General features: G+C 48.0%; 11 protein-coding genes across 11 annotated transcripts; 6 read left to right on the top strand and 5 right to left on the bottom strand.

Moving 5' to 3' along the window:
- Window positions 1-615: 615 nt before the first annotated feature.
- Window positions 616-1,002, top strand: AKAW2_50016A (uncharacterized protein; the record flags this gene model as incomplete). Its single annotated transcript, XM_041689787.1, has 1 exon — window positions 616-1,002. The coding sequence occupies one exon, from the start codon at window positions 616-618 to the stop codon at window positions 1,000-1,002; it is 387 nt and encodes a 128-aa protein (XP_041543437.1).
- Window positions 1,003-2,020: 1,018 nt separating this feature from the next.
- Window positions 2,021-2,554, top strand: AKAW2_50015A (putative secondary metabolism biosynthetic enzyme; the record flags this gene model as incomplete). Its single annotated transcript, XM_041689786.1, has 1 exon — window positions 2,021-2,554. The coding sequence occupies one exon, from the start codon at window positions 2,021-2,023 to the stop codon at window positions 2,552-2,554; it is 534 nt and encodes a 177-aa protein (XP_041543436.1).
- A 554-nt stretch (window positions 2,555-3,108) lies between these two features.
- On the top strand, window positions 3,109-4,842 carry AKAW2_50014A (uncharacterized protein; the record flags this gene model as incomplete). The annotated part of the gene is made up of 4 exons (XM_041689785.1): window positions 3,109-3,331; window positions 3,479-3,873; window positions 4,048-4,083; window positions 4,204-4,842. The coding sequence occupies 4 exons, from the start codon at window positions 3,109-3,111 to the stop codon at window positions 4,840-4,842; spliced, it is 1,293 nt and encodes a 430-aa protein (XP_041543435.1).
- A 319-nt stretch (window positions 4,843-5,161) lies between these two features.
- Window positions 5,162-5,443, top strand: AKAW2_50013A (putative secondary metabolism biosynthetic enzyme; the record flags this gene model as incomplete). The annotated part of the gene is made up of 1 exon (XM_041689784.1): window positions 5,162-5,443. One exon carries the CDS (start codon window positions 5,162-5,164, stop codon window positions 5,441-5,443), a length of 282 nt encoding a protein of 93 aa, XP_041543434.1.
- A 1,344-nt stretch (window positions 5,444-6,787) lies between these two features.
- Window positions 6,788-7,498, bottom strand: AKAW2_50012S (uncharacterized protein; the record flags this gene model as incomplete). Its single annotated transcript, XM_041689783.1, has 1 exon — window positions 6,788-7,498. One exon carries the CDS (start codon window positions 7,496-7,498, stop codon window positions 6,788-6,790), a length of 711 nt encoding a protein of 236 aa, XP_041543433.1.
- A 996-nt stretch (window positions 7,499-8,494) lies between these two features.
- Window positions 8,495-9,137, bottom strand: AKAW2_50011S (uncharacterized protein; the record flags this gene model as incomplete). The annotated part of the gene is made up of 2 exons (XM_041689782.1): window positions 8,495-8,824; window positions 8,916-9,137. The coding sequence occupies 2 exons, from the start codon at window positions 9,135-9,137 to the stop codon at window positions 8,495-8,497; spliced, it is 552 nt and encodes a 183-aa protein (XP_041543432.1).
- A 4,457-nt stretch (window positions 9,138-13,594) lies between these two features.
- Window positions 13,595-14,140, bottom strand: AKAW2_50010S (uncharacterized protein; the record flags this gene model as incomplete). The annotated part of the gene is made up of 1 exon (XM_041689781.1): window positions 13,595-14,140. The coding sequence occupies one exon, from the start codon at window positions 14,138-14,140 to the stop codon at window positions 13,595-13,597; it is 546 nt and encodes a 181-aa protein (XP_041543431.1).
- Window positions 14,141-16,063: 1,923 nt separating this feature from the next.
- AKAW2_50009S (putative secondary metabolism biosynthetic enzyme) lies at window positions 16,064-19,080 on the bottom strand (the record flags this gene model as incomplete). Its single annotated transcript, XM_041689780.1, has 4 exons — window positions 16,064-16,936; window positions 17,010-17,994; window positions 18,056-18,714; window positions 18,844-19,080. 4 exons carry the CDS (start codon window positions 19,078-19,080, stop codon window positions 16,064-16,066), a joined length of 2,754 nt encoding a protein of 917 aa, XP_041543430.1.
- A 561-nt stretch (window positions 19,081-19,641) lies between these two features.
- AKAW2_50008A (uncharacterized protein) lies at window positions 19,642-19,809 on the top strand (the record flags this gene model as incomplete). The annotated part of the gene is made up of 1 exon (XM_041689778.1): window positions 19,642-19,809. The coding sequence occupies one exon, from the start codon at window positions 19,642-19,644 to the stop codon at window positions 19,807-19,809; it is 168 nt and encodes a 55-aa protein (XP_041543429.1).
- Window positions 19,810-22,919: 3,110 nt separating this feature from the next.
- AKAW2_50007A (uncharacterized protein) lies at window positions 22,920-23,168 on the top strand (the record flags this gene model as incomplete). The annotated part of the gene is made up of 1 exon (XM_041689777.1): window positions 22,920-23,168. The coding sequence occupies one exon, from the start codon at window positions 22,920-22,922 to the stop codon at window positions 23,166-23,168; it is 249 nt and encodes an 82-aa protein (XP_041543428.1).
- Window positions 23,169-23,501: 333 nt separating this feature from the next.
- On the bottom strand, window positions 23,502-25,112 carry AKAW2_50006S (uncharacterized protein; the record flags this gene model as incomplete). Its single annotated transcript, XM_041689776.1, has 1 exon — window positions 23,502-25,112. One exon carries the CDS (start codon window positions 25,110-25,112, stop codon window positions 23,502-23,504), a length of 1,611 nt encoding a protein of 536 aa, XP_041543427.1.
- Window positions 25,113-25,456: the final 344 nt, after the last annotated feature.

Here is a 25,456-nt window from a genome sequence, read left to right as displayed (position 1 = left end):
GTACTTGCACTTCAGTTCTTGCTGCTTTAATTGTTTTAGTCTGATGCTTAAATATCTTGTTAAAGCTGGTGAAAAACTGCTGGATATTCTGGTTTATTATTTGTTTATTATTCTTTCTGTAAATTGTGAATTCAGGATTTATAATTAGTTTGTTTTTTTCTGCTTCAGTGTCCTGTTTGTAGTATTTTTTTATTACTTTGATCTTAGGGCAAAAGTCATATTGGCTGAAAATATTTGGTGTTTTCTGCGAGTTTGTGGGATAGGGTTTGGTAACCTCTGCGGGCGGGATTGCCATCAGGCCGGGATTAGTTCCCGCTCGGCACACAATGACAGCTGCCACAATAACACAATTGTCCGCGATAGTTTGATATCCAATTCAACCAACCTTCTCAAAGCTGCTCTCCGTAGTGTCTGTGAATACAGGGTGTCCGGGAAGGGTATCGCAGCGCGTACAGGGCTTCCGGATACTGGTGTCCTGTACAGTTTACAGGTTGTCCCCCTACAACATATACAGTCCTTCCGGAATCCAGTCGCTTCAATAAGCAGTTCGCCTCGTAATCTGTCCCATCGGCCCATTCCCACAGAAATTTAGCCACTCACATGATGAGGTAGGAGATGCATGATACATCACAACACCGTATATCAACTCGCCCACAACTCGTCTCCCTTCAAAATCTCCAAACACCAAGTTCTGTCAACAATCAACAACTGGCAAGTAATCTCTTGGCCTTCGATATCTATCCATTTGCCATCAACATGTTGCAAAATAACCGCACGGCGGCTCTATTGGAGTTGGTGAGACTGAAAAAGAGTGTCCGTACATGCGGCTTGAGGACACACTTCTTGGAGACGAGAAGGAGGATCGGCCCTAAATCCAACCGCTGTCCACTTCGGTCTCCTGACGAAGTTCCGCCAAAGTATTATTACGAAAGAAAAGAAGCTCTTCAAACGTGCCTGTGGGGTATTATTGTTGGACCCCGTAACGATCGCATGCATCAATAGTCCCTCTAGTGTTACTTTCTCTGGGCCGAAGGAGGCGGTCACGGTGCTACACGAAACCCTCATCGGAGACGGTGTTCGCTCGGATGCTCCGTACTGCCGTGACGTATCAATCTTCCCGGATGGGTGTTATTGCCGCCGACGTGGAAAGAGCACTGCGTAACCTGCCCTTGCGAACAGGGCTCCCAAGGGTGGCGATGTGTTCATACGTTACCGAGAATTCGGTCGAAAGCAACGCACTCGATCGAATGTCTGTATGGAGATTATGCTGAAGCCAGTTCGCTTTGCCGGCGCACTGAGAAAACTTGTCACAGCTTCTAAGTCAGAGGCGCCGCTCAGTACGAAATTCAGTTCGATAATCAAAATGGGATCTTCTACAACCTCCCAGGGACCGATAAAGCAGGTCTTCGGCCAGATTGACGGGCGATTAGTGGAGAAAGTGCCATACGCTCTGTCCTGGCAGCTAGTCAGGATGCTCGGAAAACGGCGCTTGAGGTGGCAGGTTTTCTCTGGGCTACCGGCCATCCATTCGATCTGGACAAAGTAAACCGGACTCCCATGGACGGTCTATCCATACGTATCCTGCCTCAACTACCATCCTATCTTTGGAACCACGAGAACAGCTAGCGGTCTGAGTCTACTAGTGGTCGTGCCCTCTGCCTACGTTCCCAGGAGGACAGATCTTCTCGGCGTGCCTGTCAACGCCTAGGATCCGTTTGAGCCACGCTGTAGGAACATCCTCAGCCTTTTTGAAACTCCATGACTGGCGGATCATAATGTGGCCGATGCCTGCCTGTTCCCCGCCGCAGGCTATCTGATGACGGCCCTTGAGGCAATATTAATTCTAAATGACGACTTGGGGTCCCTCGAAGGCATCGGAATTACTCAGCTCACCTTTGAGACTGGTCTTCTGCCCTCCTTCCCCCCGAAGATAGTTGGGACACTGAGGTGTTCTTGTCTCTTCGTCCACATGGTGTCATTGACGGTGTGTATGAGCTTGCCGTGCACTCCAATTCGCAAGATGATTCGGTTCGCCGACACGTCGTGGGCACTATCACCGCCGTGTACCAGAGCTCCACAGAAAACGAATTTTGAACGCTCAGGCCAGGAGGAGTTGACCAACCAGCGGCAGAGGCTGCTTGACGACCAGGTGCTGGCGACAAGGGTAGTTGACCGCCAGGCCTTTTACGCCCGCTTAGCGGCTATTGGTCTCAATTACGGGCCGACGTTTCAAGGGCTGAAAGGGCGGCGTGTGACGCCGCATACTAACACTGTGTTTGGTGTCCTGGCCATTCCTGATATCAATTCCGTCATGGCAATGCAATTCGAATGCCCTCACCTTATTCATCCGGCCGCCCTGGACTCTGCATTTCAAATGGCCTTTGCCGCCGCCATTCCTGAAAAGCCTCTGAATCAAGCGGCCGTCCCGGTTTCCATGGAAAGGATATTCGTCGCCGCCGAGATGCCCAGGGGCGCTGAAATCACGTGTGTGGGCACTGCATCTGCGCGTCGCATTGAAAAGGCCATAGTTGCAAGACATGCTGTTTGCCGATAAGACCGCTAGTGCACATAGTATCGTCATCGAAGCCTTGGAGATGAGTAGGATTGGCGAAGTGTTGGCATCGGGCGAAGAAAACTCTGCCGTAAGCGTACATCGCATAGCTAATGTGGTCTGGAAGGAGTAGTGGCATTCATGAAGGCCTCAAACTTTAGCGACAGCTGTACATGGCTCGCCTCATGGCTGGACTGTTACTGGTGTTGTACAACAACATTTCCGATCGGACGGACGGAGTGCTCGATGGACTGTACTGTTCCCTGCCGCTCATGGCTTGTTATCTAGAGGAGCCACTAATATTTCGCTTTCCGTACTGCCTTGGACCTCCTCGGAGGCTGTTGAGCAAGGAGTTGAATCGTCGGGCCCGTACGAACTCTTCGTTCTGGCGTCTGCTGTAGGAGATCCCGCCGAGTGGTTGGTTTCCACTACTACGCGTATGATCACGGCGGATGGACATCTGGTCGTGAGTCGCAATCAGAAAATACGTCCGCCAATGCCATCCCTTGAGCAGATGCTGCCCCCCGATATGGCCCTAGTGGAGCTATCGGAACAACATGGATTTTCATGTGCGATCGCTTCACGCGTCCAGCCGGCGTCGTTTAGCCAATGCGCTGGCCTCATGGAAGAAAGGCGGTCTCACCACAATGCAGCGCAACTTGGCACAACAAAACCTGGCCCAGCAGCAGGTACGCGATGCTTTGTGTGAGAACCTAGCGGAAGCGGGTGTCGCTGTAGAGCTCATCTCTTGGGGCGATGGAGACCATCCCGCATTTCAAGGTGCGTCAGTGATATGCCTGCCGGAATACGATCAGCCTCTCGTATACTACGCCTAGGAATCTGACCTGGTGCAGTTCCGACGGGTGGTATTCAGGGCTCAGTATACCAGCTGAGCCACCACTGGCGGCCTTATATCACCGACCGAAGACGGGATCCAATATGCGCCGGCAGCTGGACTCGTTCCAAGTGTTCATGCCGAGTATCCGCAGTTGAACCTTGCCCATCTCGATCTTTCACCTTCAGGGAAAGAGCCCAGAAGCGCCGCCCGGAAGATTTACAAAGGCATAGCCTCGACGTCAACAAGCTTGAACTCCAGCGATAGACACTTGGAGACCGACCTGGTCGAGCAACACGGCAGGGTCCTCATACCTCGCCTATTGGCGGACGCGTCTCTGGATGCTGAAAACGCCTTACAAGCGCAGTTGCCCGGTATCATCCCGGCAAGATTGAGCGAGATTCAGGAAGAACTGACGCCGCAGAACTCCGCAGGAACCGCTCAGTGGGTGGCTGTATCTGAGGCTATAATGACAGCCCCACCGAGGGTAAACGCGCACACCATGTCGATCACGGCGAGATTGGCGCCTCAGTCCCGATAGGCGCAGGGGCATAGCATGATGCCATCACCCCATGGAGCATGGACAGTCTTCCATACCATCGGCACAATTTCAGAAGTTGGTCGTTGTGTGACCGGCTTTGAGCCTGGTCACACAGTCTAGTGTCTCGCCGAACCTCAGCTTCGCACTCGGTTCCAGGTAGGACCTAATGGTGTTGCGAAGTTGCCAGTCAATGTTCCTCCAGCTGAGGCGGCCTACTGAGTTGGTTCTTTAGCAATCGCCTATGAACTTTTGGCCAGGTGGCCCCGTCCTGAGTAGCTTCAATGGGCGATCGGACGGCGAGGCCAAAGTCATTTTCTGGCAACGAATCCAGCACCGGGAGTCATCGGCTCTGGGGACGCCTTCAGTGTCATCGGATTCAGAGGCCCAAACGATTTGGTTGACGTTCGGGATTCCGCTTTGCGCCGGGCGCTGGTGTTAGTCGACCAGTGGCTGGACCTGGAGACCTTTGTCGTGGTGCCGGAGCGTGACGACCTTCGGGGGAATGCGCGCTGCACGACTCTAACGGGCATTTCCCGCTCGGTCTCGCTTTCGATCCGCAACACTGGCTCGCGCGGCGGCCTTGGCCTGGTCTTTACCTCCATAACCAACACACCCAGCCTACCGCATCTGGTGACCAGCATGGAACCTCGTGGACAGATTGTCACCATCAATGCCGATCCACGCGCGGAAGAAGCACTGCGCACTCTCACGAGTCAACATGGCATGGTACGCCCATGGGCGTCCTTGAAGCCCAAGGGGCCTAGCTTGCAGGATGCACATCGAGCGGTGCTTCAGACCCTAGAGAATAGCCCCATGACTTTACCCGCACCACCGGCCTCGTCGCAGTATTCGGTCTCCAACCTGGATTTGATACTTCAATCCGAGCAGGTGATTTTGTCCATTGCGCCGGACTAAGTAATTCCCGTGCAGCCAACCACACCGCGGCCCATCCGATTCGACCCCTCTGCAACCTACGTGATATCCAGCGGGCTGGGAGCCTTAGGGCTACATATTGCGTCGTGGCTTTGCAACTTCGGGGCAAGACGTAGACTCTTGCTGTCCCGATCAGGAGAGGTGTCTGCATCGGCCGCGACAGCTATCCAAGCCCTCGCCCAACAAGGTTGTCTCTGTAACATTCTCCGCTGCGATAACACATCTGCTGACGCAGTTCACCAGGTGGCAGGTCAAGCATCCGTAAAAGGGCTGGACCACTGCCGGCATCAACCAAAGTGCCATGGTCCTGGCTGATGCTCCCTTGGACAACATGACGAGAGCCAAAGGGAGCGCGGCCACGGCGCCTAAGATCAAGGGCTCCTGGAGCCTGCATCAAATCCTCGGGCAAAATGTTGACTTTTTCGTCCTCCTCTCCTCCGTCTCCGGCACTATCGGGAACAGCGCGCAGTCCAACTACAGTGCTGGTAATACCTTCGATGATTCCCTTGCCGCCCACCGACGAAGCTTGGGTCTTCCTGCCATTAGCTTAAACCTCCGTCATGTCGGGAGGCCGACACTGTAGGATCGAGCGCAGATTTTGATCAACGATTTCCACGATTTCCTCATCTTGTTCCGATCCTGGTCAATATCAACGAAGTCAACGCTGTTTTGGAAGCTTCCATTTGAGGACACGGCCTGGACGGCCTCCAGCTGCCACCTCAGTTGTTGTGGGGATTTCCATGAGACAGGGGCACATTCATCCACCATAACCACAATCACCGTGCTTTGTGAACGAACAATCATCCCGAATAAAGGACTTGACATTGGTGCATCGCCTGATTTATTAGCCCTGATCCCAGAGACACGGGACTTTACTGAATTTGGCGGCAGAGATTGTCATTGATGTTGGACTCGTCCCATGCAACTGCCGGTGTTGACTGGCCCCAGCGAGCATACTCCATTTCGAAAGAAATAAGCGACTTGATGGCGGGAAGCTGAACAACTGGGGAATAACCTCAATGCATCGATATAAGAAAATAAATGAGTTTGCTTTGTCTTGCCACACTTGATAACAAAGACTCACGATCATAGGTGCTTCCAACGCTGAAACACCATGCTGTTGATATCTTCCTATCTGTAAACTCAAGCGTTAACCAACCTGCGGGTACCACTGATGCACTGTGACAGCGCACAAAAGAAGCAATTAAAGCTTATGTCGAAGACGTGTTAGATTGAAGAAAGGTGTCTCAGTCGAATAAGGGAGCAGATTTGGAAAGTAGATGTATGATTCAACTAGAGGTTGATCGCGTGGCTGTACAACTGCCATTATATTCTATAGTATGTATTATTCGTCTGATAGTCGGGCTTTGGTAGCCCAAGTACATTACTGGGCATAAATGAATGAATGTATGTATTCTGCCGGATATATCCAGGCAGGTGTCGTATGGAGAGATCTCGCATCAGTGGGAGTCTGAGCCCCCCGTTTCAGCGTTCATAAAAAGCAATGCGGCGAATGTGATTCCTCCTGTTGAGACGTAGGGTTCGACAATAAACATTTACACTCTATAACTGCAGAGTTTTGCAATGTTAAACTTGATTCAGCGGACGAAAAGAATTGATTGAAACACTTTGTTATACTAAAAAGCCGACAGACAACGCCCACCCACATCCCCCGCTTTCTATCTAGGCTGCTAATTGAGATAAAACCCTCTATCCTCTCATTTGTATTATCGCAACTCGGTCCAAACTCTGAAGGTTCATCATGTTAGGTATGTAGCGGACGAACCTTACAACAACCTCATGGTTTATTCTTCGCGTGTCAACAGCGCTACCTTGACGGGCAGCCTGATCACCATTTCCCAACTTTCTTGACGGTCTTGCGTGCTATCAGGCTTGTATGACATAACCATGATCAGAATTCGATCATTTATTCCGAGGATCTACAGTTCTGCGCAAGCACCACACCCGAGCCGTAGATAGAGCTGTCCGAGCCATGATGGTCGTTGCGGGGGAGATCCGCCGAGGTACCCACTTTCTCATCATGCATCTCGGGGGAAGTAGCCGTACCCAGAGCAGCAAGTTGCTTCTGTATACCCTTCATATTCCTGACATGTGCCCCGTCAGTCGGGTCATAAATGATACCAAAGGAAACCTCGTCGCCCTTCATCCGCATTCTTGTCGTTAAAGCAATTGTTGTGACAATATTCGCAACTTCTTTAGCATGAATGCCAAGACTGGCTTCTTGGGGCATAGATGTATCCCAGTGGATCCATCCGTTGGGGGTCTCGGTGGTGTTGTCATTGGGAGAATGTGGCGGTAACGTGAGATCGAATATGAGACGGGAAAAAGGTGGGATCTTCATGAGCTCCTTCCTCCAGGTCTTGCCCAGTGGATGCAGATTGAGGAACTCGTGCCGGGATCTATCGCACGTGTAATGACACAGTTGATCTGTGGGGGCGTCTGTTCGGCAGCGGCATGATTCAAGTATATTTGCTTTCCTGAGAGGGTGTAACAAAGCTAGCTTTGCCTGACGGATACGAGGCTCGGACTCCTGATCAATGCTAAGCCGAGACAGATCCTCAGTGAGACAAAATTCCTGCAGCAAGCTGGGATCAGAAACAGGCTGAGGTATGGACATCTTGGAATGTGAATGTGAAAAACCTTAGCTAGGAAATGATGACAGATTTTTTCGGGGCAGCTGATATATGCAGCAAGCCGGGAAAGGCTGACGTCACATGTCATGTAAAGAGGGGTAAGCAGGACGAGAACAATAGGCTGCAGTCTTATAGCAGGCTTATTATATATATTTATATATTTATTTTATTTTATTTTATATTTTTTTCATTTTTTGTGTTTTCTGTATTTTTTTGTATTTTTTTTTTTTTTTTTGGCTTGCCATCTCAAAATTGGGTGACGGGCAAGGCTGCCTAGTTGCTGCCCGCAGGGACGCGCGCCACTTACCATACAATCTTTAGTCCCCAAAATATCGAGTATGGCCAGACGGCTGTGAGTAACGAAAATTGAATAATACCTGTGTAAAAGTTGTCGGCCTTACGCTCTGATACCTGCGTGGCTATCACAAGCATGTTGGTGGAGCAAAGATACACGGCTCTGGCTATAATACCGCTCTTCCTACCCTCCTTTCGACTTTATTTGCTGTATTAACCAGGTCTTAAAATCCCTGTCAATGCAGTATCGGCTCAGATACTTTGCTCCTGCGGAAATGGGCTCCTGCTCCCTAAGATCATTTCCAATTTCACAATGTATGATTTGGTTCACGGATCACTTTAGACTACAAAGATCTTGGTAAAGTCGTGAGGAATCTACATCTTTACGCTATCTATATTGAATATCAAACCGATGGCTTGTCGCATTGATATTTCATAGGGATTTTGTAACAAAGGTCTTCGTGCAATGGCTCTATACACTCGAATCTCGGCATTATTACACTGTAGACGTTTGTCAGGATCCTGGTCATTTTCCCAACTCTGACTTTTCACAAACGAATCAAGGAACAGTTTATCCTAGATTGTGGTATAGTCGCATCAGCATTCCCCTTTTTTCTGACCGGCAAGCGCATGTTATGTGTTCGGGGTCACTTAATTTACCTATCACAGTCCAATGAACCCGAGTTTCAAGGGATCTCATACGGTAGGACGACAGGATTGAGATCCTCGACCCGAGTGTTGTTCCTCGCAGCCGAATCAATTTCCGCAATAATGTCGCCAGGCACCCCGGAGCTTATGTTAAAGTGGCGGTGGCTGCCCAGGGAAGTGTCATACAAGCCGATTATATCAGCCATTACTGTATGCGTGGTCTCCATAGCTGCTCGTTTCGAGTTGAAGTGGAACCAAGCACCTCCGCCCAGGATAGTGAAACTGCAATCAACACATTCGGTATGGTCTCCGCCTTTAGAGTCACAGGCGCTTTTACATTGGCCTGTTGCGCCGATAAATGCTGATACCTTAAAGATAAGATATAGTAAGTGAAATAGTTTCAAGGAAAGTGAACTCCACCACAAGGTTTTCGACGGACAGAATGGTGGGGTTTCTCACTTGATCAGGCACCCCGACGGTATCGAGTCCAATACCTTTCACTGCGAAAACCCCGCTGGTATAGGAGCAACAGACCCCAGCCGCGATATTCGAGCACTGGGAATATGAGCTGGTATCGTCACAACCAGCAGCAAACATGTCCCAGTACAGCCGAATATCCACAGCATGAACAAGCGGGGCTCCCATCACTGCTGCTGCTGCCACATACCGCATGAACCACATATTGCGAGATAGGTTCGGGGACCTCAGATGTATAATTGGATGCGATAAATAATTGAGAGATTTCGGATACGCTTTCTGAAGCTTCTCTTAATAAACAGTGTCGGCGGTTGCATGGAGACTATCACAAGACTTGTATATTTGCAAAGGGCTAGGATTAATGTGGCTGATGAAGGTATGGTGTATGCTAGTACCGCTAAACTCTTCTCGTCCCTATCACTATGGTAATGCTTATGTTTTTGATTACGGTCACGATTATGCTTATGCTTACGCTCATGATGATGTTTATGCTTACGATTTTCGATTATGCTTATGTTTTCACCAACATTTGCGCTTACACTTGAGCTTCACCGTCCATCCTAAGCGGTTCGACCATTCTCGAAGCCGCTCCCCCTTGAACCTGGATTGGGGTAGTCTAATAAAGGTCATGTTACTGGAGTCTATGTCGCTGAAAGAAGTATTGGACCAGAAGGTAAGAGCCCACACGATACATCTTTATAGGAGTTCGGAGATTTATCAATGCCTTGAAAATTACATAATGATGAATATTCTGGCGTACAGAATCTTAGATAGGGCATCATGCGCTCATCCAGGCTGCGCTCAACAAGCGATCTACAAGACAAGCTGCGTAGAGAATGGGTGATTTTGCTCAGGGGAAAATACTGTCCCTATTGCATAATCAAATGGGAGCCACGCCGTATAAGACTGGGATATTTCTATACTAAACTGCAATGCAGCTAGTCTTCAGCCCAAGTAGTTCCATAGGAATATGGCTGTTTCTTCTGAAGCGGGGTAGGAGGTGAAGTTGGTTGGTACATATTAGTATCGGATAGTTACTTGAACTTGCTCGATGACTAATGATGATCCTCTGTTTAATGTTACACTCGTTATATGAATGCTAGTTAAATGTTCGTAGGCCTGGCAATAGACGTTCTGCAGGTGGAACTAGACATCGCAGGTGCTGCTGCTCTCTGAATTACGGTTGTAGTGTACTGAGCGGAGATTGTTGTGATTGTCTCTTGAACTTGGGGAGGAAAAATGTCGGGACGGGCCGAGATGCGAAGCCCTGAACCGCCTGACCGCGATGAACACGAAAACTTGTTACGCGATTGGTGAGGCCGAAATGTATGATAAGATTACTAATTTACTATGCTTAAAAGTAAGAGATTAATACTGAGTAAAGAAATATGTGCTCCCAGCAGAAGAAAAAGAATAAGAACTAGCCAGTCACCTAATATGAAGTGGTGACTTCGGACGATTCTTTGATAGAGAGTAAGAATTTAGATGTTTTAAAATTTGTAAAAGAGATTGTTCAGTTTAGAAGAGAAATTAGATAATGAAATGTATTATATAAAAAGGAGTTCCAGAGAGTTAAAGAAGAATTTAGTGCTGCTCTTGCAGAGTTTTGATATAAATTATAAATCCTGGTGAATTAATTTCTGGTACTGTAATCTTATCCTGAGTTATGTACTCAGAATAGTTATAAAAAGATTTCTTATAAAATTTAATTCTTGTATATTACAGTTAATTTTTTAGGATTCTTATTTTATATAGATATTGTCTATATTCTTTCTACCAGCTAACTGAGTAATATATGGATTTTCTTATTATAGAATATGATATTAATTATCTTTACTGATATATTATATTACACAACAGATATCTTGAAGATAGTAGATACTGAAAATAAGAGGCTATCAGCAGGTTTAAAATAGTAATTAAGACTGAGATCCAGATAATAAAAAACTATATAAATTGGTGGTGCTGTGCTGTTATGGTGGATCTAAAGAATATTAACTAGATTAGAATTACTTGCTGAGATAAGGCTGAATACTAGTTAATTAAGAAGATAGTAGAAATTAAGATTAGCGCAGGAGTCTAAGTACTTTGTGATAAATTATATCTGATTAAAGTTAACAGTATTAATAGAACTGCAGTTCTTGATAAAAATGGTGATATCTAAGCAGGAACTGCAGTAGTCTTTAATAAAAAAAATAAAATTACTATTACTAAGATTGTATGGTTAAGCAGAAAAAAGAATATAAAGATTTATAGATTAATAGTTGTTTATCTGATTAAAGGTAATAATATATAAAGACTTCTGGCCGACGGATTTTTTTATACTGGAAGAGAATCTGGTGTGACTGGTATCTTTAAATATTAATTTTAACTAATGTAGTGCTATAATTACTAAAAGATTAGATATAAGATTTTCTAGTATAAGAATATATAGAAATATATAAAATACACCGCGGAGGGCTATTATTATAGTAGTTATAATTAAATAATTCCAAAGTGCATTCCATGCGGAGGTTCTTATAAATTATATAATAAAAAATATTGGAAGCTCTATATATTATATTATAAATAAGATTTTTTGAGTTATTTAATTAAATATAAGAAAACAGGGTGCAGTGTATGAGAGCTTAATGAATAATAAAGAGACTCAGAATATGATGGTATTAGTGAGTTAGGAATCTTAAATAAAGAAGATTCAAGGCCGGCTCTTGACTATTCTAATAGAATATTATAAATAGATGAAGATGGCTTTTTCTATCTGGAGAAAAGATAGATAGATAATTTGAAGTATACTCTGGATTAATAAAGGAATTAAGATGGAACAAGTGCTGATAAAATCTCTGGATCTTATAGTAGTAGTTATCCAGCTCCCCGAGTAACTGATTTTCATGGTATCTGTTTATATAGAAGAGAACAATGTCTCAGCTTTGGATGATGCATGTAATTATTTACCTAATTATAAAAATACAGCAAGATACAGGCGCGGTAGTGGAGACTTTAATTATAGGAGACTTTAACTGATATGATTAACTTTGGAAAAAAGATGATGTGTTTTTAGAAAAACCCGGTGAAGTGGATTTAATTATTGATTTTATAAATAAATATACTCTCAGTAGTCTTTTTAAATGAGGGACAAAGACTGGCATGGTAGAGGATATAGTGGGAATTGTGAGTTGACTATTAATCTAGTCCTGGCCTCAGAAAATCTGATAGATTCTGTAATTAAATATATTATACTCAGGATGGAGCATGGCTTGAATTACTGTATTATTAAAATTATATTTAATGCCTCCTGGTCACTGCTAAAGTATTAAAAATAATTTCTACTAAAAAATACTTCATAGAAAGAGATTAATATTAGAATAATAAATATACTTATTACTATTCTGTCAGAGGGTATAGTACAGTAGAAAATCAACTAATCTATATTAGCAGTCTTGGAAGTGGTGCATGTATTAATACTAAAATTAAAATTATTATTATATATAAAGTGGTGGTAGACTACTGTTTTGATATAGCTTTATTAAATATATATATACTGGAAAAATCACGCCCGGTCCGAGTGATGGGTGGAATAAAAAGTATTCTATCTAAAAATAATGGCCTGATGTGCGGTAAAATAATATTATAATATTATCTAGTAATAGAAGAAAAAGTACTGGAATTAATTTTTTATAGATAATAATAATATCTGGAAAGCTGCTAAATATCTGAAGTCAGGAAAAAATATAATATTTAAGAAGATCCTGCAGCTTCTTAGAGTAGATGGGACTATTACTACTGATTATAAGAAGCAGGTAGAAGAGTTACTAGCTAAATTTTTTCTATCTCTGCTGGACAATATTAATGATAAAGAGATTAGATTACAAAGAATGCTAGTTGAGATATTTACTATTATAATAAAAGAGATTAAATGATAGCTGATAGCAGCAAAGTCTTAGAAAATATCTGGTAAAGATAGTCTGCTGGTAATAGTTTAGAAGATAACTTAACTTATAATCAAGTATAAAGTCCTTGATCTTTTTCAGGTATCACTGGAAGAAAATATATTGCTAAGATAGTGGAAACATGTAAAGATTATATTATTTAAAAAATTAAATAAAGAGAATTATATTATTACTAAAGTATAGAAATTGATTTTACTTCTTATAATACTGGACAAGATACTAGAATCTGCGGTGGCAGAAAGGATCTTATATATAGTAGAGATTTATGGTTTGCTCTTGATTAGTTATTTTAGTATCTAAAAGTAGTAGTCTGTAGAATAAGTACTTGTACTCCTGCAAGAGTAAATATACATAGTATAGCGTGGCTGATAGGTTGTGAGCTTGATCAGCTTTGATGTCAAGAGATATCTATAATAGAGTATACAAAGAATGGTTGCTTTAAAGAATGAAAATGCAAGGCATACCAGAGGATCTACTCTGGTAGGTTAAGGCATTCTGCTTAGAATGAATGGCGACCATCCAAATCAATGGGCAATTGTCTGAGATCAAAGTCTGCCACAGGCTGGACTGCCACAGGGCTCGCCGCTATCCCCGATCCTATTCCTCTTCTTCAACGCAGACCTCGTACAATGACACATCGACAGCCGGAAGGTGCGATTGCGTTCGTCGATGATTTTACCGCGTGGGTGACCGACCACCACTCCCCAGAGAGATTCATATGATCCATTCGTCGTCGTCCACACGACGCTCCTGAGTGCACCAGGGGATCGTGGAGATGAGAGATCCGACATGGAAACTGAAAAAAATGTGTTGTAGGATGGCTCTGAGATGCTGTTCGCCCTGGAGAAGGGAGCGCATTGCGGTTTCGCTGCAGTGTAGACATGGGCGCGGGTGTTCCTCGGCCCACGAGAAGTCGGTCAGTACTGTACCCGCAGCAGAGAAGCTGTTTCCTGCCGTCAAGACCGAGCTTAGTGGCGGGCTTACACAATCATCGTCGCTCAGCCGTGGCAGGCCATCTGCCAACAGTATTTGGTGCGCACGAGTAGGTTTGCAAATGGCTTGCTCCAAAGAGAGCATGCCGGTTTTTAGTTCTTTACCATTGAACGGAGTGCCCAATACCTGGGTTGTGTCAAAGTCGTCTGGCATGTCTCGAGACTTGAGCCTCCAATCTCGGTCGTTCCTGGTCAACCGTTTAGACTTCGCGCGTCTGTAGACATTAGGAATATCTGTATCCCGTCGGGGTTTCGTCGGGGCCCTCATGTAGAAGCTTGCAGCAGGGTAGCCAGTGTCAGGTACGGACTTGAAAAGGCTGGCTTTGTGGATTGTTTTGAATTGGAAGAGCCCAGCCAGGGACCATCAGTGTCCCCAGGTAAGAGCGGGTCCATCTCACCCTTCTTGCTGTCACTTCCCATCATACTAATTATTTCTTCTTCCGAAGTGAATTGTGCTACGGCCTCCACTCAGCTTATTCTATCTCCTCCGTCGGCTCCGTACCTACCAATGAGCAATCCCAGCTCGTCAATATCTGCTGATAATATTCTCGCCGACGTAGTCAATTCATGGATGAATAACACACATAATAATAGCCACTTCCTAAGCTGCGAATCAGAGCAACTGCGGGATGTGGGGATGATACCTGATGAGAGCGCACTTTATACCCCGCCAGATACAACTCTTCTCACCTCCTATCCAGGCCTCGGAATCTCGTTGCCCACAGAGACCGTTCCCACACCTGGGATGAACGAGACAACTCCCTGCTACCCGACACCCTCTACTATAGGTCTTGGCTCTTCACCTGGGGTAAATCTCGCAGATGTTAGGCCCGCAACGCGGAAGCAACCCAATACAGGAAACCTTCTATAGAACCCAATCCGGCGATCCTCTCACTGAAACCCTGGGGCTCGAACGTGCATCGTGGGCAGATAGGGGCGTGATACCATTTTCTTTTCCGGAAGTTGATGGTTGGATTCAGCTCTCCGGGATGTGGAAGCCCGGATATTGTACTCGGTTTTGAGCCTGATTTGGGGAATGCCGGCACTTCCGTACAATTAATAAGTTCTGCGTAATCTACATTGCCGTTCCTTTCCTCAAGGGTGCTAAACTAATCTCAGAAAAAGATGTTCGTACGCGTAGACTTTAGTGCCTGAGTAGTGGGGCGTATGCAAATATATATATTGTACAATCTATGCATATGGACCAACCACATCAAAGTACCTTCTGGTCTAAACTACAGCAAGGTCACTGACATCTGTGTTATCCTGCAGTCGTCCCGCCCCTAGAATTTTCACAGTAGGGTATATGGCAAGCTGCTGTACGCGGAAAGCAATTCCAGCGACTGACTGATGGCCAGGCATGGAAATCGTACATGTACGTTATGGCTATGGCCCCTATCAGCCCATACCACAGGGATGGTAGAACGTCATTACTAATTAATGGAGCTCAAAACACTGGGCGTAAATCAATTTGAACGTTTGGGACAAGTATATAGAACGCCTATTGTTGAGGGCCGATTGCCAGCAATTGCCCGCGGGCAGGAACGCGAGACTCCGGCCGACGCGGTTGAGCGGTTTGCTGATGTCGGCAGGAAAACGATCTTTCGCCGCGGCACGACCCTACCTCCCCCTCGAATAAATGATGCACTCCACGAACTGGGCAGTATTTAGAAGCCTCTGGCAATGGCGGCTGGACCTATAAAGGCCGCCGATGCCAACATCTACAATGGCTAAAGCATGACGACGCAATAAAATTCATCACTGTCTGATCTTTCTATTTCTTCTCTTCGACCTGGGCGGACTGGTGATGGAAGCAGGATACGATGCATACTCATAGTGTTCTTTCTCCTGCCCCGCTCTATCTGCTTTTACCGCCGACTGCCGCTTGTGGCGACTCGCGGATGGTTTGGAACTGCACAATCCTCCTCAGTGTGGTTACGACTACTTGCCCCTACCCAACGATGAAGCCAGTCGTGCGCATACCGGCCGAGGATGCCATCTTCGATGATCCTGGCCGATTTCCCCTTGATTGTTTCGCTGTCTCGCTCGGCGTTCCTTGTGAGGAAGCTTTTCTGCGCCGACGCTGACCCCTGGCTGTAGGTTGTCCGGTAGTGGTCCACCAATTTGACGGCCGGGTTGGCCGTCTCCTCCCCGCGAGCTTTGCTCCCTTCCAGCAAGCGCAACCATTCACTCACCGGCACGGTTCGAAATGCCAGTCCATGGGGCGTCTGAGTTCCTCCAACAGGACCGACCAGGTGAACCTTCGGGGGTTCACCAAGTTGTAAACGCTGTCATCACGGTGGCTGAGGGTAAGCCCAGCCTCGCGGCGAGTGAGACACGCGTCAGCGATCTCCTGCAGACAGGCGGCGAGGTGATCCACCGGCAGCCAGGAGCACGAGATGTCCAGATCCGGCAATGCCCCCAGCGTCAGGGCGGACCGGATCATCAAGGCAATGGCTTCCGAGTCATTCCACAGGCCTCTTTCCGAGTGACCCGAGACCTGGCCGATCCGCACGGTATAAGCATGGGCTCCTGCTTCCCGGGCGCGGCTGACCAGCTGTTCTCCGACGAATTTGGAGCGGCTGTACCCCATGTCCAGCGCGCAATTCGGCCCCATTGGGGTCTCTTCGATCTCGGGCGCAGGCGAGGCGAGCGCGGTCGAGACGGAGGAGCAGAAGAGGAGCAACGCGGGGACCGGCGCGTCGACGGACAGGGAGAAACTGATCAAATTGCGAAGGCCTTTGACGTGCGGCTCGAAGCTCGGGAGCGGCAGCGTAAAGTTCACCGGCCAGGCGACATGGATGATGAGGGACACCGATCGCTTCATCTGGCGCATGCGTTTGTCGCCCACGCCGAGGTCGCTTTGTGCGAGGTCACTCTGCAGCGCGACAATCCGTTCGGCCCAGGCGGGCGGGATGGTAATCTGTTTCCGGCGGAAGTTGGCGAAGAGCGCGTCGTGCGGGTTCGACCGTCTGGTCAGACAGTACACGGTGGAGATGGTCTCATCCGCCAGCAAGGTCCGGAGCAGATGCGCGCCGATCGATCCGGTGGCGCCGGTCAAGATCTGCCTGGGTCAGTAGATGTGCGAAGGTGGACGGCCTGGTACGGGTTCGATGCGTCTAGATGAGCTAACATACCGCTGCTTTCTCGTTCGACCGAGCGCCCGAGCCTGGGGTGCCGGAAAAGGAGGAGTATTGCTCGACCCAGTCGCGCGCCAAGGCCCATTCATCCTCGTGCTGCGTGTCCTGGCCGTGCTGGATGGCGTAGATCAGCTCTGCCAGCCGAGAGATGTTCCCCGCCTCGTACACCAGGTTCTGGGGGACGGTTGCGGCGTCGGCGAACTTGAAGTCTCTGCAGTATTGTCGTCGCAGTTGGATAACCTGAAGACTGTCTACGCCCTGGGAGTACAAGTCTTCGTGGACGGTGCTGATCGGAAGGCGGAGTTCGTTTTGGCACCGCCTCAACAGATGGGCTGCGGTGTCGTCCACACTTAACTGCAGCGCACCGGATCTGTCATGGCAGCGGCTGTACATCTTGCTGATGTCGTCTTCAAAGTCATCGTATACCTGCGCCCGGATGATCAATCCTTTGTCGGTCCGCGGGCAGGCCGCCCCTGCCGGCAGCACGGTGACCATCGCCCGCGAGATGCGCGAAAACTGTTCCGCCCGGGCGTTGGCCTCTTCCACCATGGCGATGTGGTCGAGGACTTCCTCGGCTGGGGTATCTTGGGCGGCGGCTGCGCGGAAGATCAACAGCCCCGGTTCGGCTTTTTGCACGCCTACCACGACGGCCTCGTCGACGAGGGGATGTTGGCGGATAGTGCCCTCGATGGGATGTGGTAGCACCTTTTCACCGTTGATGAGTGTGACACGGTCGTCGCGACGGGCGACATACTTCCACCGCTTCGGGTGTGTCGGGTGCTGGACGAAAAGGTCCCGCGAATGGTAGGAGCCGTCGTCCGCGTTGGAGGCGCTGAGGCTCGGATGGCCGGGCAGGTAGACACACTCGTACAACGAGCCGCTCACCCACTTCATTCGGGCGAACCGCTGAATACGGTCGAAGAATTGCAGATAGCTCCAATCGCGGTCGTCCTCGGGCGCGAGATGGACTCGGCCACCAAACCTGCCTCAGTTCTTCTAGTATGTCAGCATATCTTTCGTGGAAGGGCCCATGGGAGACGTACGAGCCAAACAGACCCCCGAGACGGACCCCATTGGCAACAAGGAGATCACCGAGCTCGCCCGGACAGGGTGCGCCTCCGTAGGTCGCCATCTTGCACGACCGGCGCCTGTCTATGCCATTGGGCGTCTCGATCAGCAGTTGGAGAGTATAGGGAACGCAGTGGACGGATGCGGGTTTGGCTATGTCCAAAGCTTGAGTCAGCGAGTTTGCTGTCAAAGGCCGTGACACGTCCCACATAAACGCCGTGTTGCAGGAATACATGGCCTGGAGTGCGGTCGTCAAGCCGTACAAGTGATACCACGGCAATGAGTTAAAGGAGCTGAGACCCGGACCGTATCGCATCTGTGATACTAAAGCGTTGTTGCTAAGATAGAGCGGCTTTGGGAGACCTGTCGACCCGGAAGAATGCAGAATCACCGCGGTGTCGCTCTTCCGGATGTTGGCCGTTTGTAGAGGAAAGTTTACTGGTCCCGGTTTCTCCATTGGTTGGTTCATGCTGGTACCGATCGGGGAGCAGAAGACAGGCTTCCGCTGTTGACAGTAGACCTTACAGTTGGAGTGCGACCGTATGGGATTGTGGTGCACCCAACGGTATCCAACAATGATACGCATGCGTCCGCTGACAAACGCGACGAGAGCATCATGACGATGCAACCAAGTCTAGCCAGAGAAAAGAAGGTCACCACCATATTCAGGTCTGATTGGGAGAGGATTGCGACGGTTTTGTCTCGCAGGGTATCCTGGTGTTGTTAACAAATCCTTTTCACGGCGTAGGTTGGAGATCCATACGGGCACGATATCGTCCTCCATCCGCTCTCGCGAGGTCCGATCAGTCATGGTATCTAGGTCTCGGCCACGGAAATAGGCATAGGAAAAGGCTTCATCATGCCGAGGGTATGCTAGTATCGGACTCTGGGTGGCGTCCGCTGCGCGCAGTCGGATCAGATCGTCGAGGATTTCAACTTGTCCGGAAGCCGAGCGTCCAGTAGAGGAGCTTGCAGAGGCAGGGGTCTCGGGAGCATGCATTACGGGAAGTGTATTTGACGAAGATGAGGTAGATTGGCAATTAGCTGCTTTTCCGGAATAACCTATATAATGCTGAGGATGGACATAGACGTAGACGGAGGAGCTGCCTTCTAACTATCACCCTTCTACGGAACGAACAGTACAGTATGCCTAACCCAGAGTCTCCAATTTCTTTCGTCGATATTGTCCTCGCCGAACCCGCTTTACTTGAGAAAATTGACAGGTTATTCGCCTGCAATGTGGGTGAATTATTTAATCTACCATACGGATGCTGAGAGTCTCAATGAGGCCGAGTTTGAGAATTTGATAAGCGAAGTAAGCGAGTCCTCATCAAAATATCGGGCTATATGTAATTGTTATAAGGTTCATAAAGCTATGGGCCTCTCAACGTCTGCGAGAGACAAGTTGCCCACGTTTTCCTCTGACGTATTTCGGCTAGAGACCATTGGTCCCATGAAAAATCACCTTAGTGTCATCGATATTCCTGGCTTGACTTCAAAGTCAGACAGCGCTCTTGTGAGAGATATGGTACTCAATTATATGAGAAATCCTCGGTCAATAATGCTAGCTGTCGTTCCAGCCAACGTCGTTATTGCAACACAGGAGATCGTAGAAATTGCCAGAGAATCGGATCCCGATGCAATAAGAACACTCAAAATCCTTACCAAGCCCGATCTCGTGGACAAAGGCGCAGAAGAGAAAATCATCGAGCTAGTCGAAGGAAGCTAAGTTTGGAAGAATTATGCTGGGTGGTGGTTAAAAAACTCGGCCAGAAGGTCCTCCAAGATCCCTCCAAAGATTGTGACGTTGCAGAAGACATTTTCCGACTAATTACTGAGGCGTGCCGACCTTGCTTCCCCCAGAACAATTTTCAAGATGGACCTAATCATCAACCAAAATTTGAATAATAACGGCGCTTCACTCCACTACGACGACGTTTTGCCATAATCTGTTGGAAGCTGGTTACGCAAAGAAACTGCGAAACTTGGCGCCGCTGTGTTGAAGCAGGCGATTCTCTTGAAATAGCTGCTCTTAAGAGTGTAAGCTTTGCTGATTTCGAGAATATCATCTTCAACGTGCGAAACCCCACCCAGGAAATTGCCCTTGGACTGTTTGATACTTTACATAAATTGCACCATACTAATACATCACCAGTAGGGGCTTCCCACCAACCAATCTCAGTAGAGTAATTCCCACGTAGTCACTTCAACCAACCTCTTACCTGTAATTTTCGCTGCGGGGAAGGCCCTTGCGAGAGCAGTATACCGAAAACCACGCAGAATGATACTGCATGATGTCCTGAGCGGTCTTGATGCTATAACTGAAGCCTTACTTTCCGAACGTCTTTTCAAGAGTGCAGGTTTGTTTGGGGATGTGGTTACAATTGTTGTTCTTGCCGCTATTTCGGGTGTTACTCTTGTTTCTTGCCTAGGAGATCTGGTTGTTCTGGCAGTATCGACAAAATACCTTTCTGCCGCCTTTCCTTTCATCATTGCAGTCGTCTATCTAATCCAAAAATTTTATATACGCATGTCTCGCCAACTCCGGTATATCGAACTCAAGTCTAAGGCGCCCTTATACTCACATTTTCTTGAAACGTCGAGTGGAATTGCGACTACGTATCCGCGCCTACGGGTGGCGAAACATGTCTGGGGAGCGCGCCCGAGACCTCCTTGATGCCTCTTAGCGATCTTATTATTTCTTGTTCGGCGCCAGGTGTGGTTGGGACTCGTCCTTGACATGTTGGTCGCAGGAATCGCTGTTTTGACCAAGGGCTTGTCTGTTGTCCTGCGCAATAATATTAGAGCGGGTTTTCTCGGCGTCGCTCTCGTCAAGATTGTTGACATTGGCACTGAGATGAAGAGTTTAATCACCAATTGAACCGTCATGGAAATATCCCTAGAAGCCGTTTTGGAAACAAAGAGCCTTGCTGGAAATACTCCCCATCAAGATGATGGTTCATGGATTTGATGGCTCGCGTTCTTCTGTTCTCTCAGAGGATTGGCCGTTTCGGGGAGCAGTTGAAATTCAGTCTCTATGCGCTTCATATGGACACACTCTCCTTCTCAGACAGAAATCACGAAGAAAGTAAGATTACCGATCAGATAATCTTTTAAAGTCTAGGAAGTGTTTTCGCTCTTAATAATATTGATCTAAGTATCGCCGCGGGTGGAAAGATTGGTGTCTGTAGCGGTAGGGGGAGGCACGGCCATCTCTGCCGCAGTTGGTCCTACAGAATTTTGGCTTTTCATTTACTGACTACCGTAGTGGCAAATCATCACTTGTGCTCTCTCTTTTCGGAATAAGAGAGATAACAGGCGGGTCTATAGTCATTGATGGTGTTGATATCCGGGGTATTTCGCGCCAGTTCCTTCGCTCACGTCTCATCGCTGTTTCACAGGAGACTTTCTTGTTTGATGGATCAGTGCGGGCAAACCTCGATCAGCTCGGGACTGCCCCAGATGTGGATATCACCTCAGCCTTTCAGAAAGCTCAGCTCTGGGAGACAGTGCGTGAGAATGGTGGACTTGATAACGTTGTCGATACGCTACAACTTTCCCATGGACAGCGGCAGCTACTATCTATAGCCAGGGCGATGTTGCGGAAGGGAAGTATTGTTATTATTGGTGAAGCAACAAGCAGGTATCTGTGCAACTAATTCTAGCTCAACTGAGTGCAGATGGCTGGCTGAAAACCGATTAATAACATTGTTTGCAACAGGAAAGGCAATCTTTGGCATCCTAAAATTCGAATTTGCTGGTCGTACCATCATCGCAGTAGCCTACCGACTTGATACTATTGTTAAATATGGCAAGGTAGCCGTCTTCGCAAAAGGTAAATGGTTTAATTTGGCCCACCCCGAGTGGTACTATTGAGCAAGTCCGCCTTTAGGAAGTTCTAGGATGACCACAGATTGTGAATAAGGGCTTGTGTTCGGTATGTACCACTAATACGTCAATCAATAACACTTTTCGTATCGTAGTACCAGTGTATCGTCACCTATAATATGCTCTCTCTTACATGCTGCAAAGACAAAGAAAACATTTATTGTCTTAGAGGCGGTAGCGAATCTTCGGCCCAGGCCACTTAGATACACGGCATCTTTATGGAACAAGTGCGCAGGCTTTTGCGAAGTCCTATTGTCCGAACTGTTAGAGGTGGACAACATCAGATATGATCATCGTAGAAAAGGCGTAGTGATCATCACCGCACAGGTCAACACTGAACTTCGATCATCCTTGTCGTGAACCTTTCTTGGACGTGTCACGTTTTCTTGACTGTAAGACATGGTTGGCCATTGCCATGCAAGGAATATGCGCTGAAGGGCCAAGGGAAGCAATTGCCTTGCAGCAAGACACTGGATAATCTCTTGTACTTAACAGAGAGCTCTGAGCTCAGCTTCTGCATAAACTGAGGGGAAATGTGGGGCGAGTTTTGGCCTTGTTAAGCTGCCAATATCTGGGGGAAGCCACATCATCGTTGAGTACATTGTGCTCCATGGCACCAAGGAATGTCATATGAATCTCGACCAGGTTCTATGTGCGCCGGGTCCACAGCACAAACGCCCCACCTGCCTTCATCACCCCCAGCATCGCTACCGTCGTCCACCGCGACTTCTCGAAGCACAGTCCACCTTGAGCCCCACACCGCGCGCGGCCAGCTGCGCCGTACGTGAAGTCACCATCCCACGCACAGATGGCGAGCGCGTCGGGCTATGCGATACTGGGTCGGACATAATAACAGGACCGTAACAACGGACGTGCCGGTACAAGTCAAGATTAGTCCGGCTTGGACAGGCAAGGATTTCGTACAAAATCTATAAGCACAAGCTGGGGAAGATGGCGCAGTATGTGCAGGTTGGTCTGCAGAACATCATGCAGCTGGGTACTGAGTCCCATGGCGTCTGCGACTTCACCAGCTTACTGGTCGTCCAACCGGCGCAACTGCTCGCTGACGCAGAAGGTCCGAATGCGATCCCGGCGCCTGCGTCAAGCGAGGGAACGTCTGTGCATGATCAGGTGGAGGGCTACTTCAACTATCCGTTGGTGGTTCAGGACAATGTCTACGATGGCCGCGTAGAGCTGTAGGCGATCTACGACAGGCGGGTGCTGGCGGCGACGCAAATCGAGCTGCTGCTGCACCAGCTTGATTGTTTGACCGTCGATGCCGGGACTGGAACAGAATATGCAAGCATAGTATGAAACGGGACGCGAAATGGTCTAGGGATCTCTGAGAGGAAACTCCAGGTGTTACTTCAGGCGGAGGGACAAGTATAACCGATTTTAAGTGAATATTCAGAGGTTTACCACAATCCTTACGTCAATCCTTCGTTACATCTCCGATTTCTATCAGGTGCAGCGCCTAATTCTTGCCGGGTCAGCGTTATGAATACACCTCCCCGACGCACGATGATGCATCGTTCAGAAGTACGAAGAGTCCACTTCACATTCAGTGGATGTCTCCGGCACACTGCCATCATACAGAAAATTGTGTAAGATCTTTGCAACACACGAAGAATTCACTGAGGTGGAGCAGTGGCCAAAGCCATTGATCCGGACAATCCGCGACCCCACAAACGCCTCCTGCGCTGGGTGAGCGGAGACGAGAGGGCACACAGGATCGTATGTAGTTGAAAGAATGAGCAAGGGATGTGCCGTCTTAACCCCCTTCTGTGGCATATAATGATGGGTTCTTGGTATATTCCACTGTTGCCTCATGAAGAATATTTTACCATGAATGGCACCAAACATGCTTCCATTCAACAAGGGGATCATATAATCGAGCAGCGACTGTCTATCCTGTGGCCAATATGCGGGGCCACTTAGACCATCGTTCAACCTAATAAACTCACTTCCTTCATGCCCCAGATCCCAAGCATCCTTATTACCACTAGCAAGAAAAACATCGGTCGCATTTCCCAAAATAATCTGGTGCAAGTGACTTGCGAGCGTAAACCATGTGGATGGAGAATAAAGTGCTGGCAGAACAACATCGTACCACAAGTTTTCATATTTTAGTAAGCCGTATGCCGTCTGGTTCAGATATACGCTGAGTGGCTGTTCTCGTAGCTTCTTCATCGAAGAGAGCACGATATATTGCAATTGTTCTGCAGACGTGGCGATTGAAGACAAGGGGCATTTCACTGGGCCTGCCTTGAAACACTCGTTCAGGAAACCGTAAAACACCCTATTTGTGTCGACTTGTGATTCCATTTCGAAAGTACCATTGTACCACTTAAATTGATTAACTATACCATCAATGATGACACGTTTGGAACGCGCAGGAAACATTCCTGCGTAGGTCTGCCCCAGCAGGCTGCCATAACTGAAGCCCCAATAAAACATGTCTTCCTGGCCTACTGCAGCTAAGATTGTATTCATATCTGCTGCTGTCTGGGGCGTATTGATATACTTGGCCTGCTCCCCCATGGTGTCTGAACATGCTTTGGCGAAATTTTGCGTCCAAGCGTACGTCTCGGGGCTGTCAATCTCAAGATTGCGGAACCTGACTCTAGAAAAATGTTCCCGAGCAGCAGCATCTGGATAACAAGAAGCCAGTGGTGTTGCTTTGTTTACACCACGAGGATCGAACGAGAGCAAATGGAATCCCTCGCCAATTATTGACCTCAGTTGTTCCCCATGATCATTAAGATATTCGATACCACTCATCCCAGGACCGCCCGGATTTATGATGAGGTTTTTGGTTGCATTGGCGCCGCGCATGCGGATGAGTGGTATTGTGAAAGTCCTATTTCCGGAGGCACCATGGTTGAAATGGTCCATAGGAACATCGACCTTGCTGCACTCTGTAGTAATTCCATTGGAAGGTACACAGGGTTCCCAACTTATGAGTTCACCTTCATATCTTTCAGATAACCTCTCACTATTATTCCCTGGCAAGAATAAATTGTGCCGTAGTGTGGCAGCCCCGATAATGATCAAGAGTACCAAGATGAAAGTCCAACGTCTGAAGCTGGGATTTCGAAAACGCCGTTCCGTGGTATTATCGGGAAGCAAAGGTTGCTTGTCCATTGAAGCGTGAATTGACAGATAGTTGAGAGTCAAGGGTGAATAGGAAGGAAAACCGATGGCAGCCACAAATTGTATCACCTGGTTCTAGTCAGCTTAAGGAAGATGGGAGGACGTAGGTGATAAGTAAACACATGCTGCCAGCGCTCCTGTGGGTATCAGGCAAGGTCATGTGACCGATTAGTCACTATTATCGTATAACGTAATCGGACAACGAAGCGGTGAGGGTCGCCGCGCCGGCGCGCCGGCTCGTTGTCGCGCCGCTTCGTTGTCCGATTACGTTACCTAACAAGATAAGAGGGTTTCTGTCTTCAACGAAAGAAAAGTAGGCTGAGGGTTTACATCAG

Source organism: Aspergillus luchuensis, chromosome 5 (assembly GCF_016861625.1).
Source record: "Aspergillus luchuensis IFO 4308 DNA, chromosome 5, nearly complete sequence".
NCBI classification, from domain to species: Eukaryota; Fungi; Ascomycota; class Eurotiomycetes; order Eurotiales; family Aspergillaceae; genus Aspergillus; species Aspergillus luchuensis.
The sequence above is the reverse complement of the archived record's forward strand: the minus strand, read 5'-3'. Positions and strand labels throughout refer to the sequence as shown.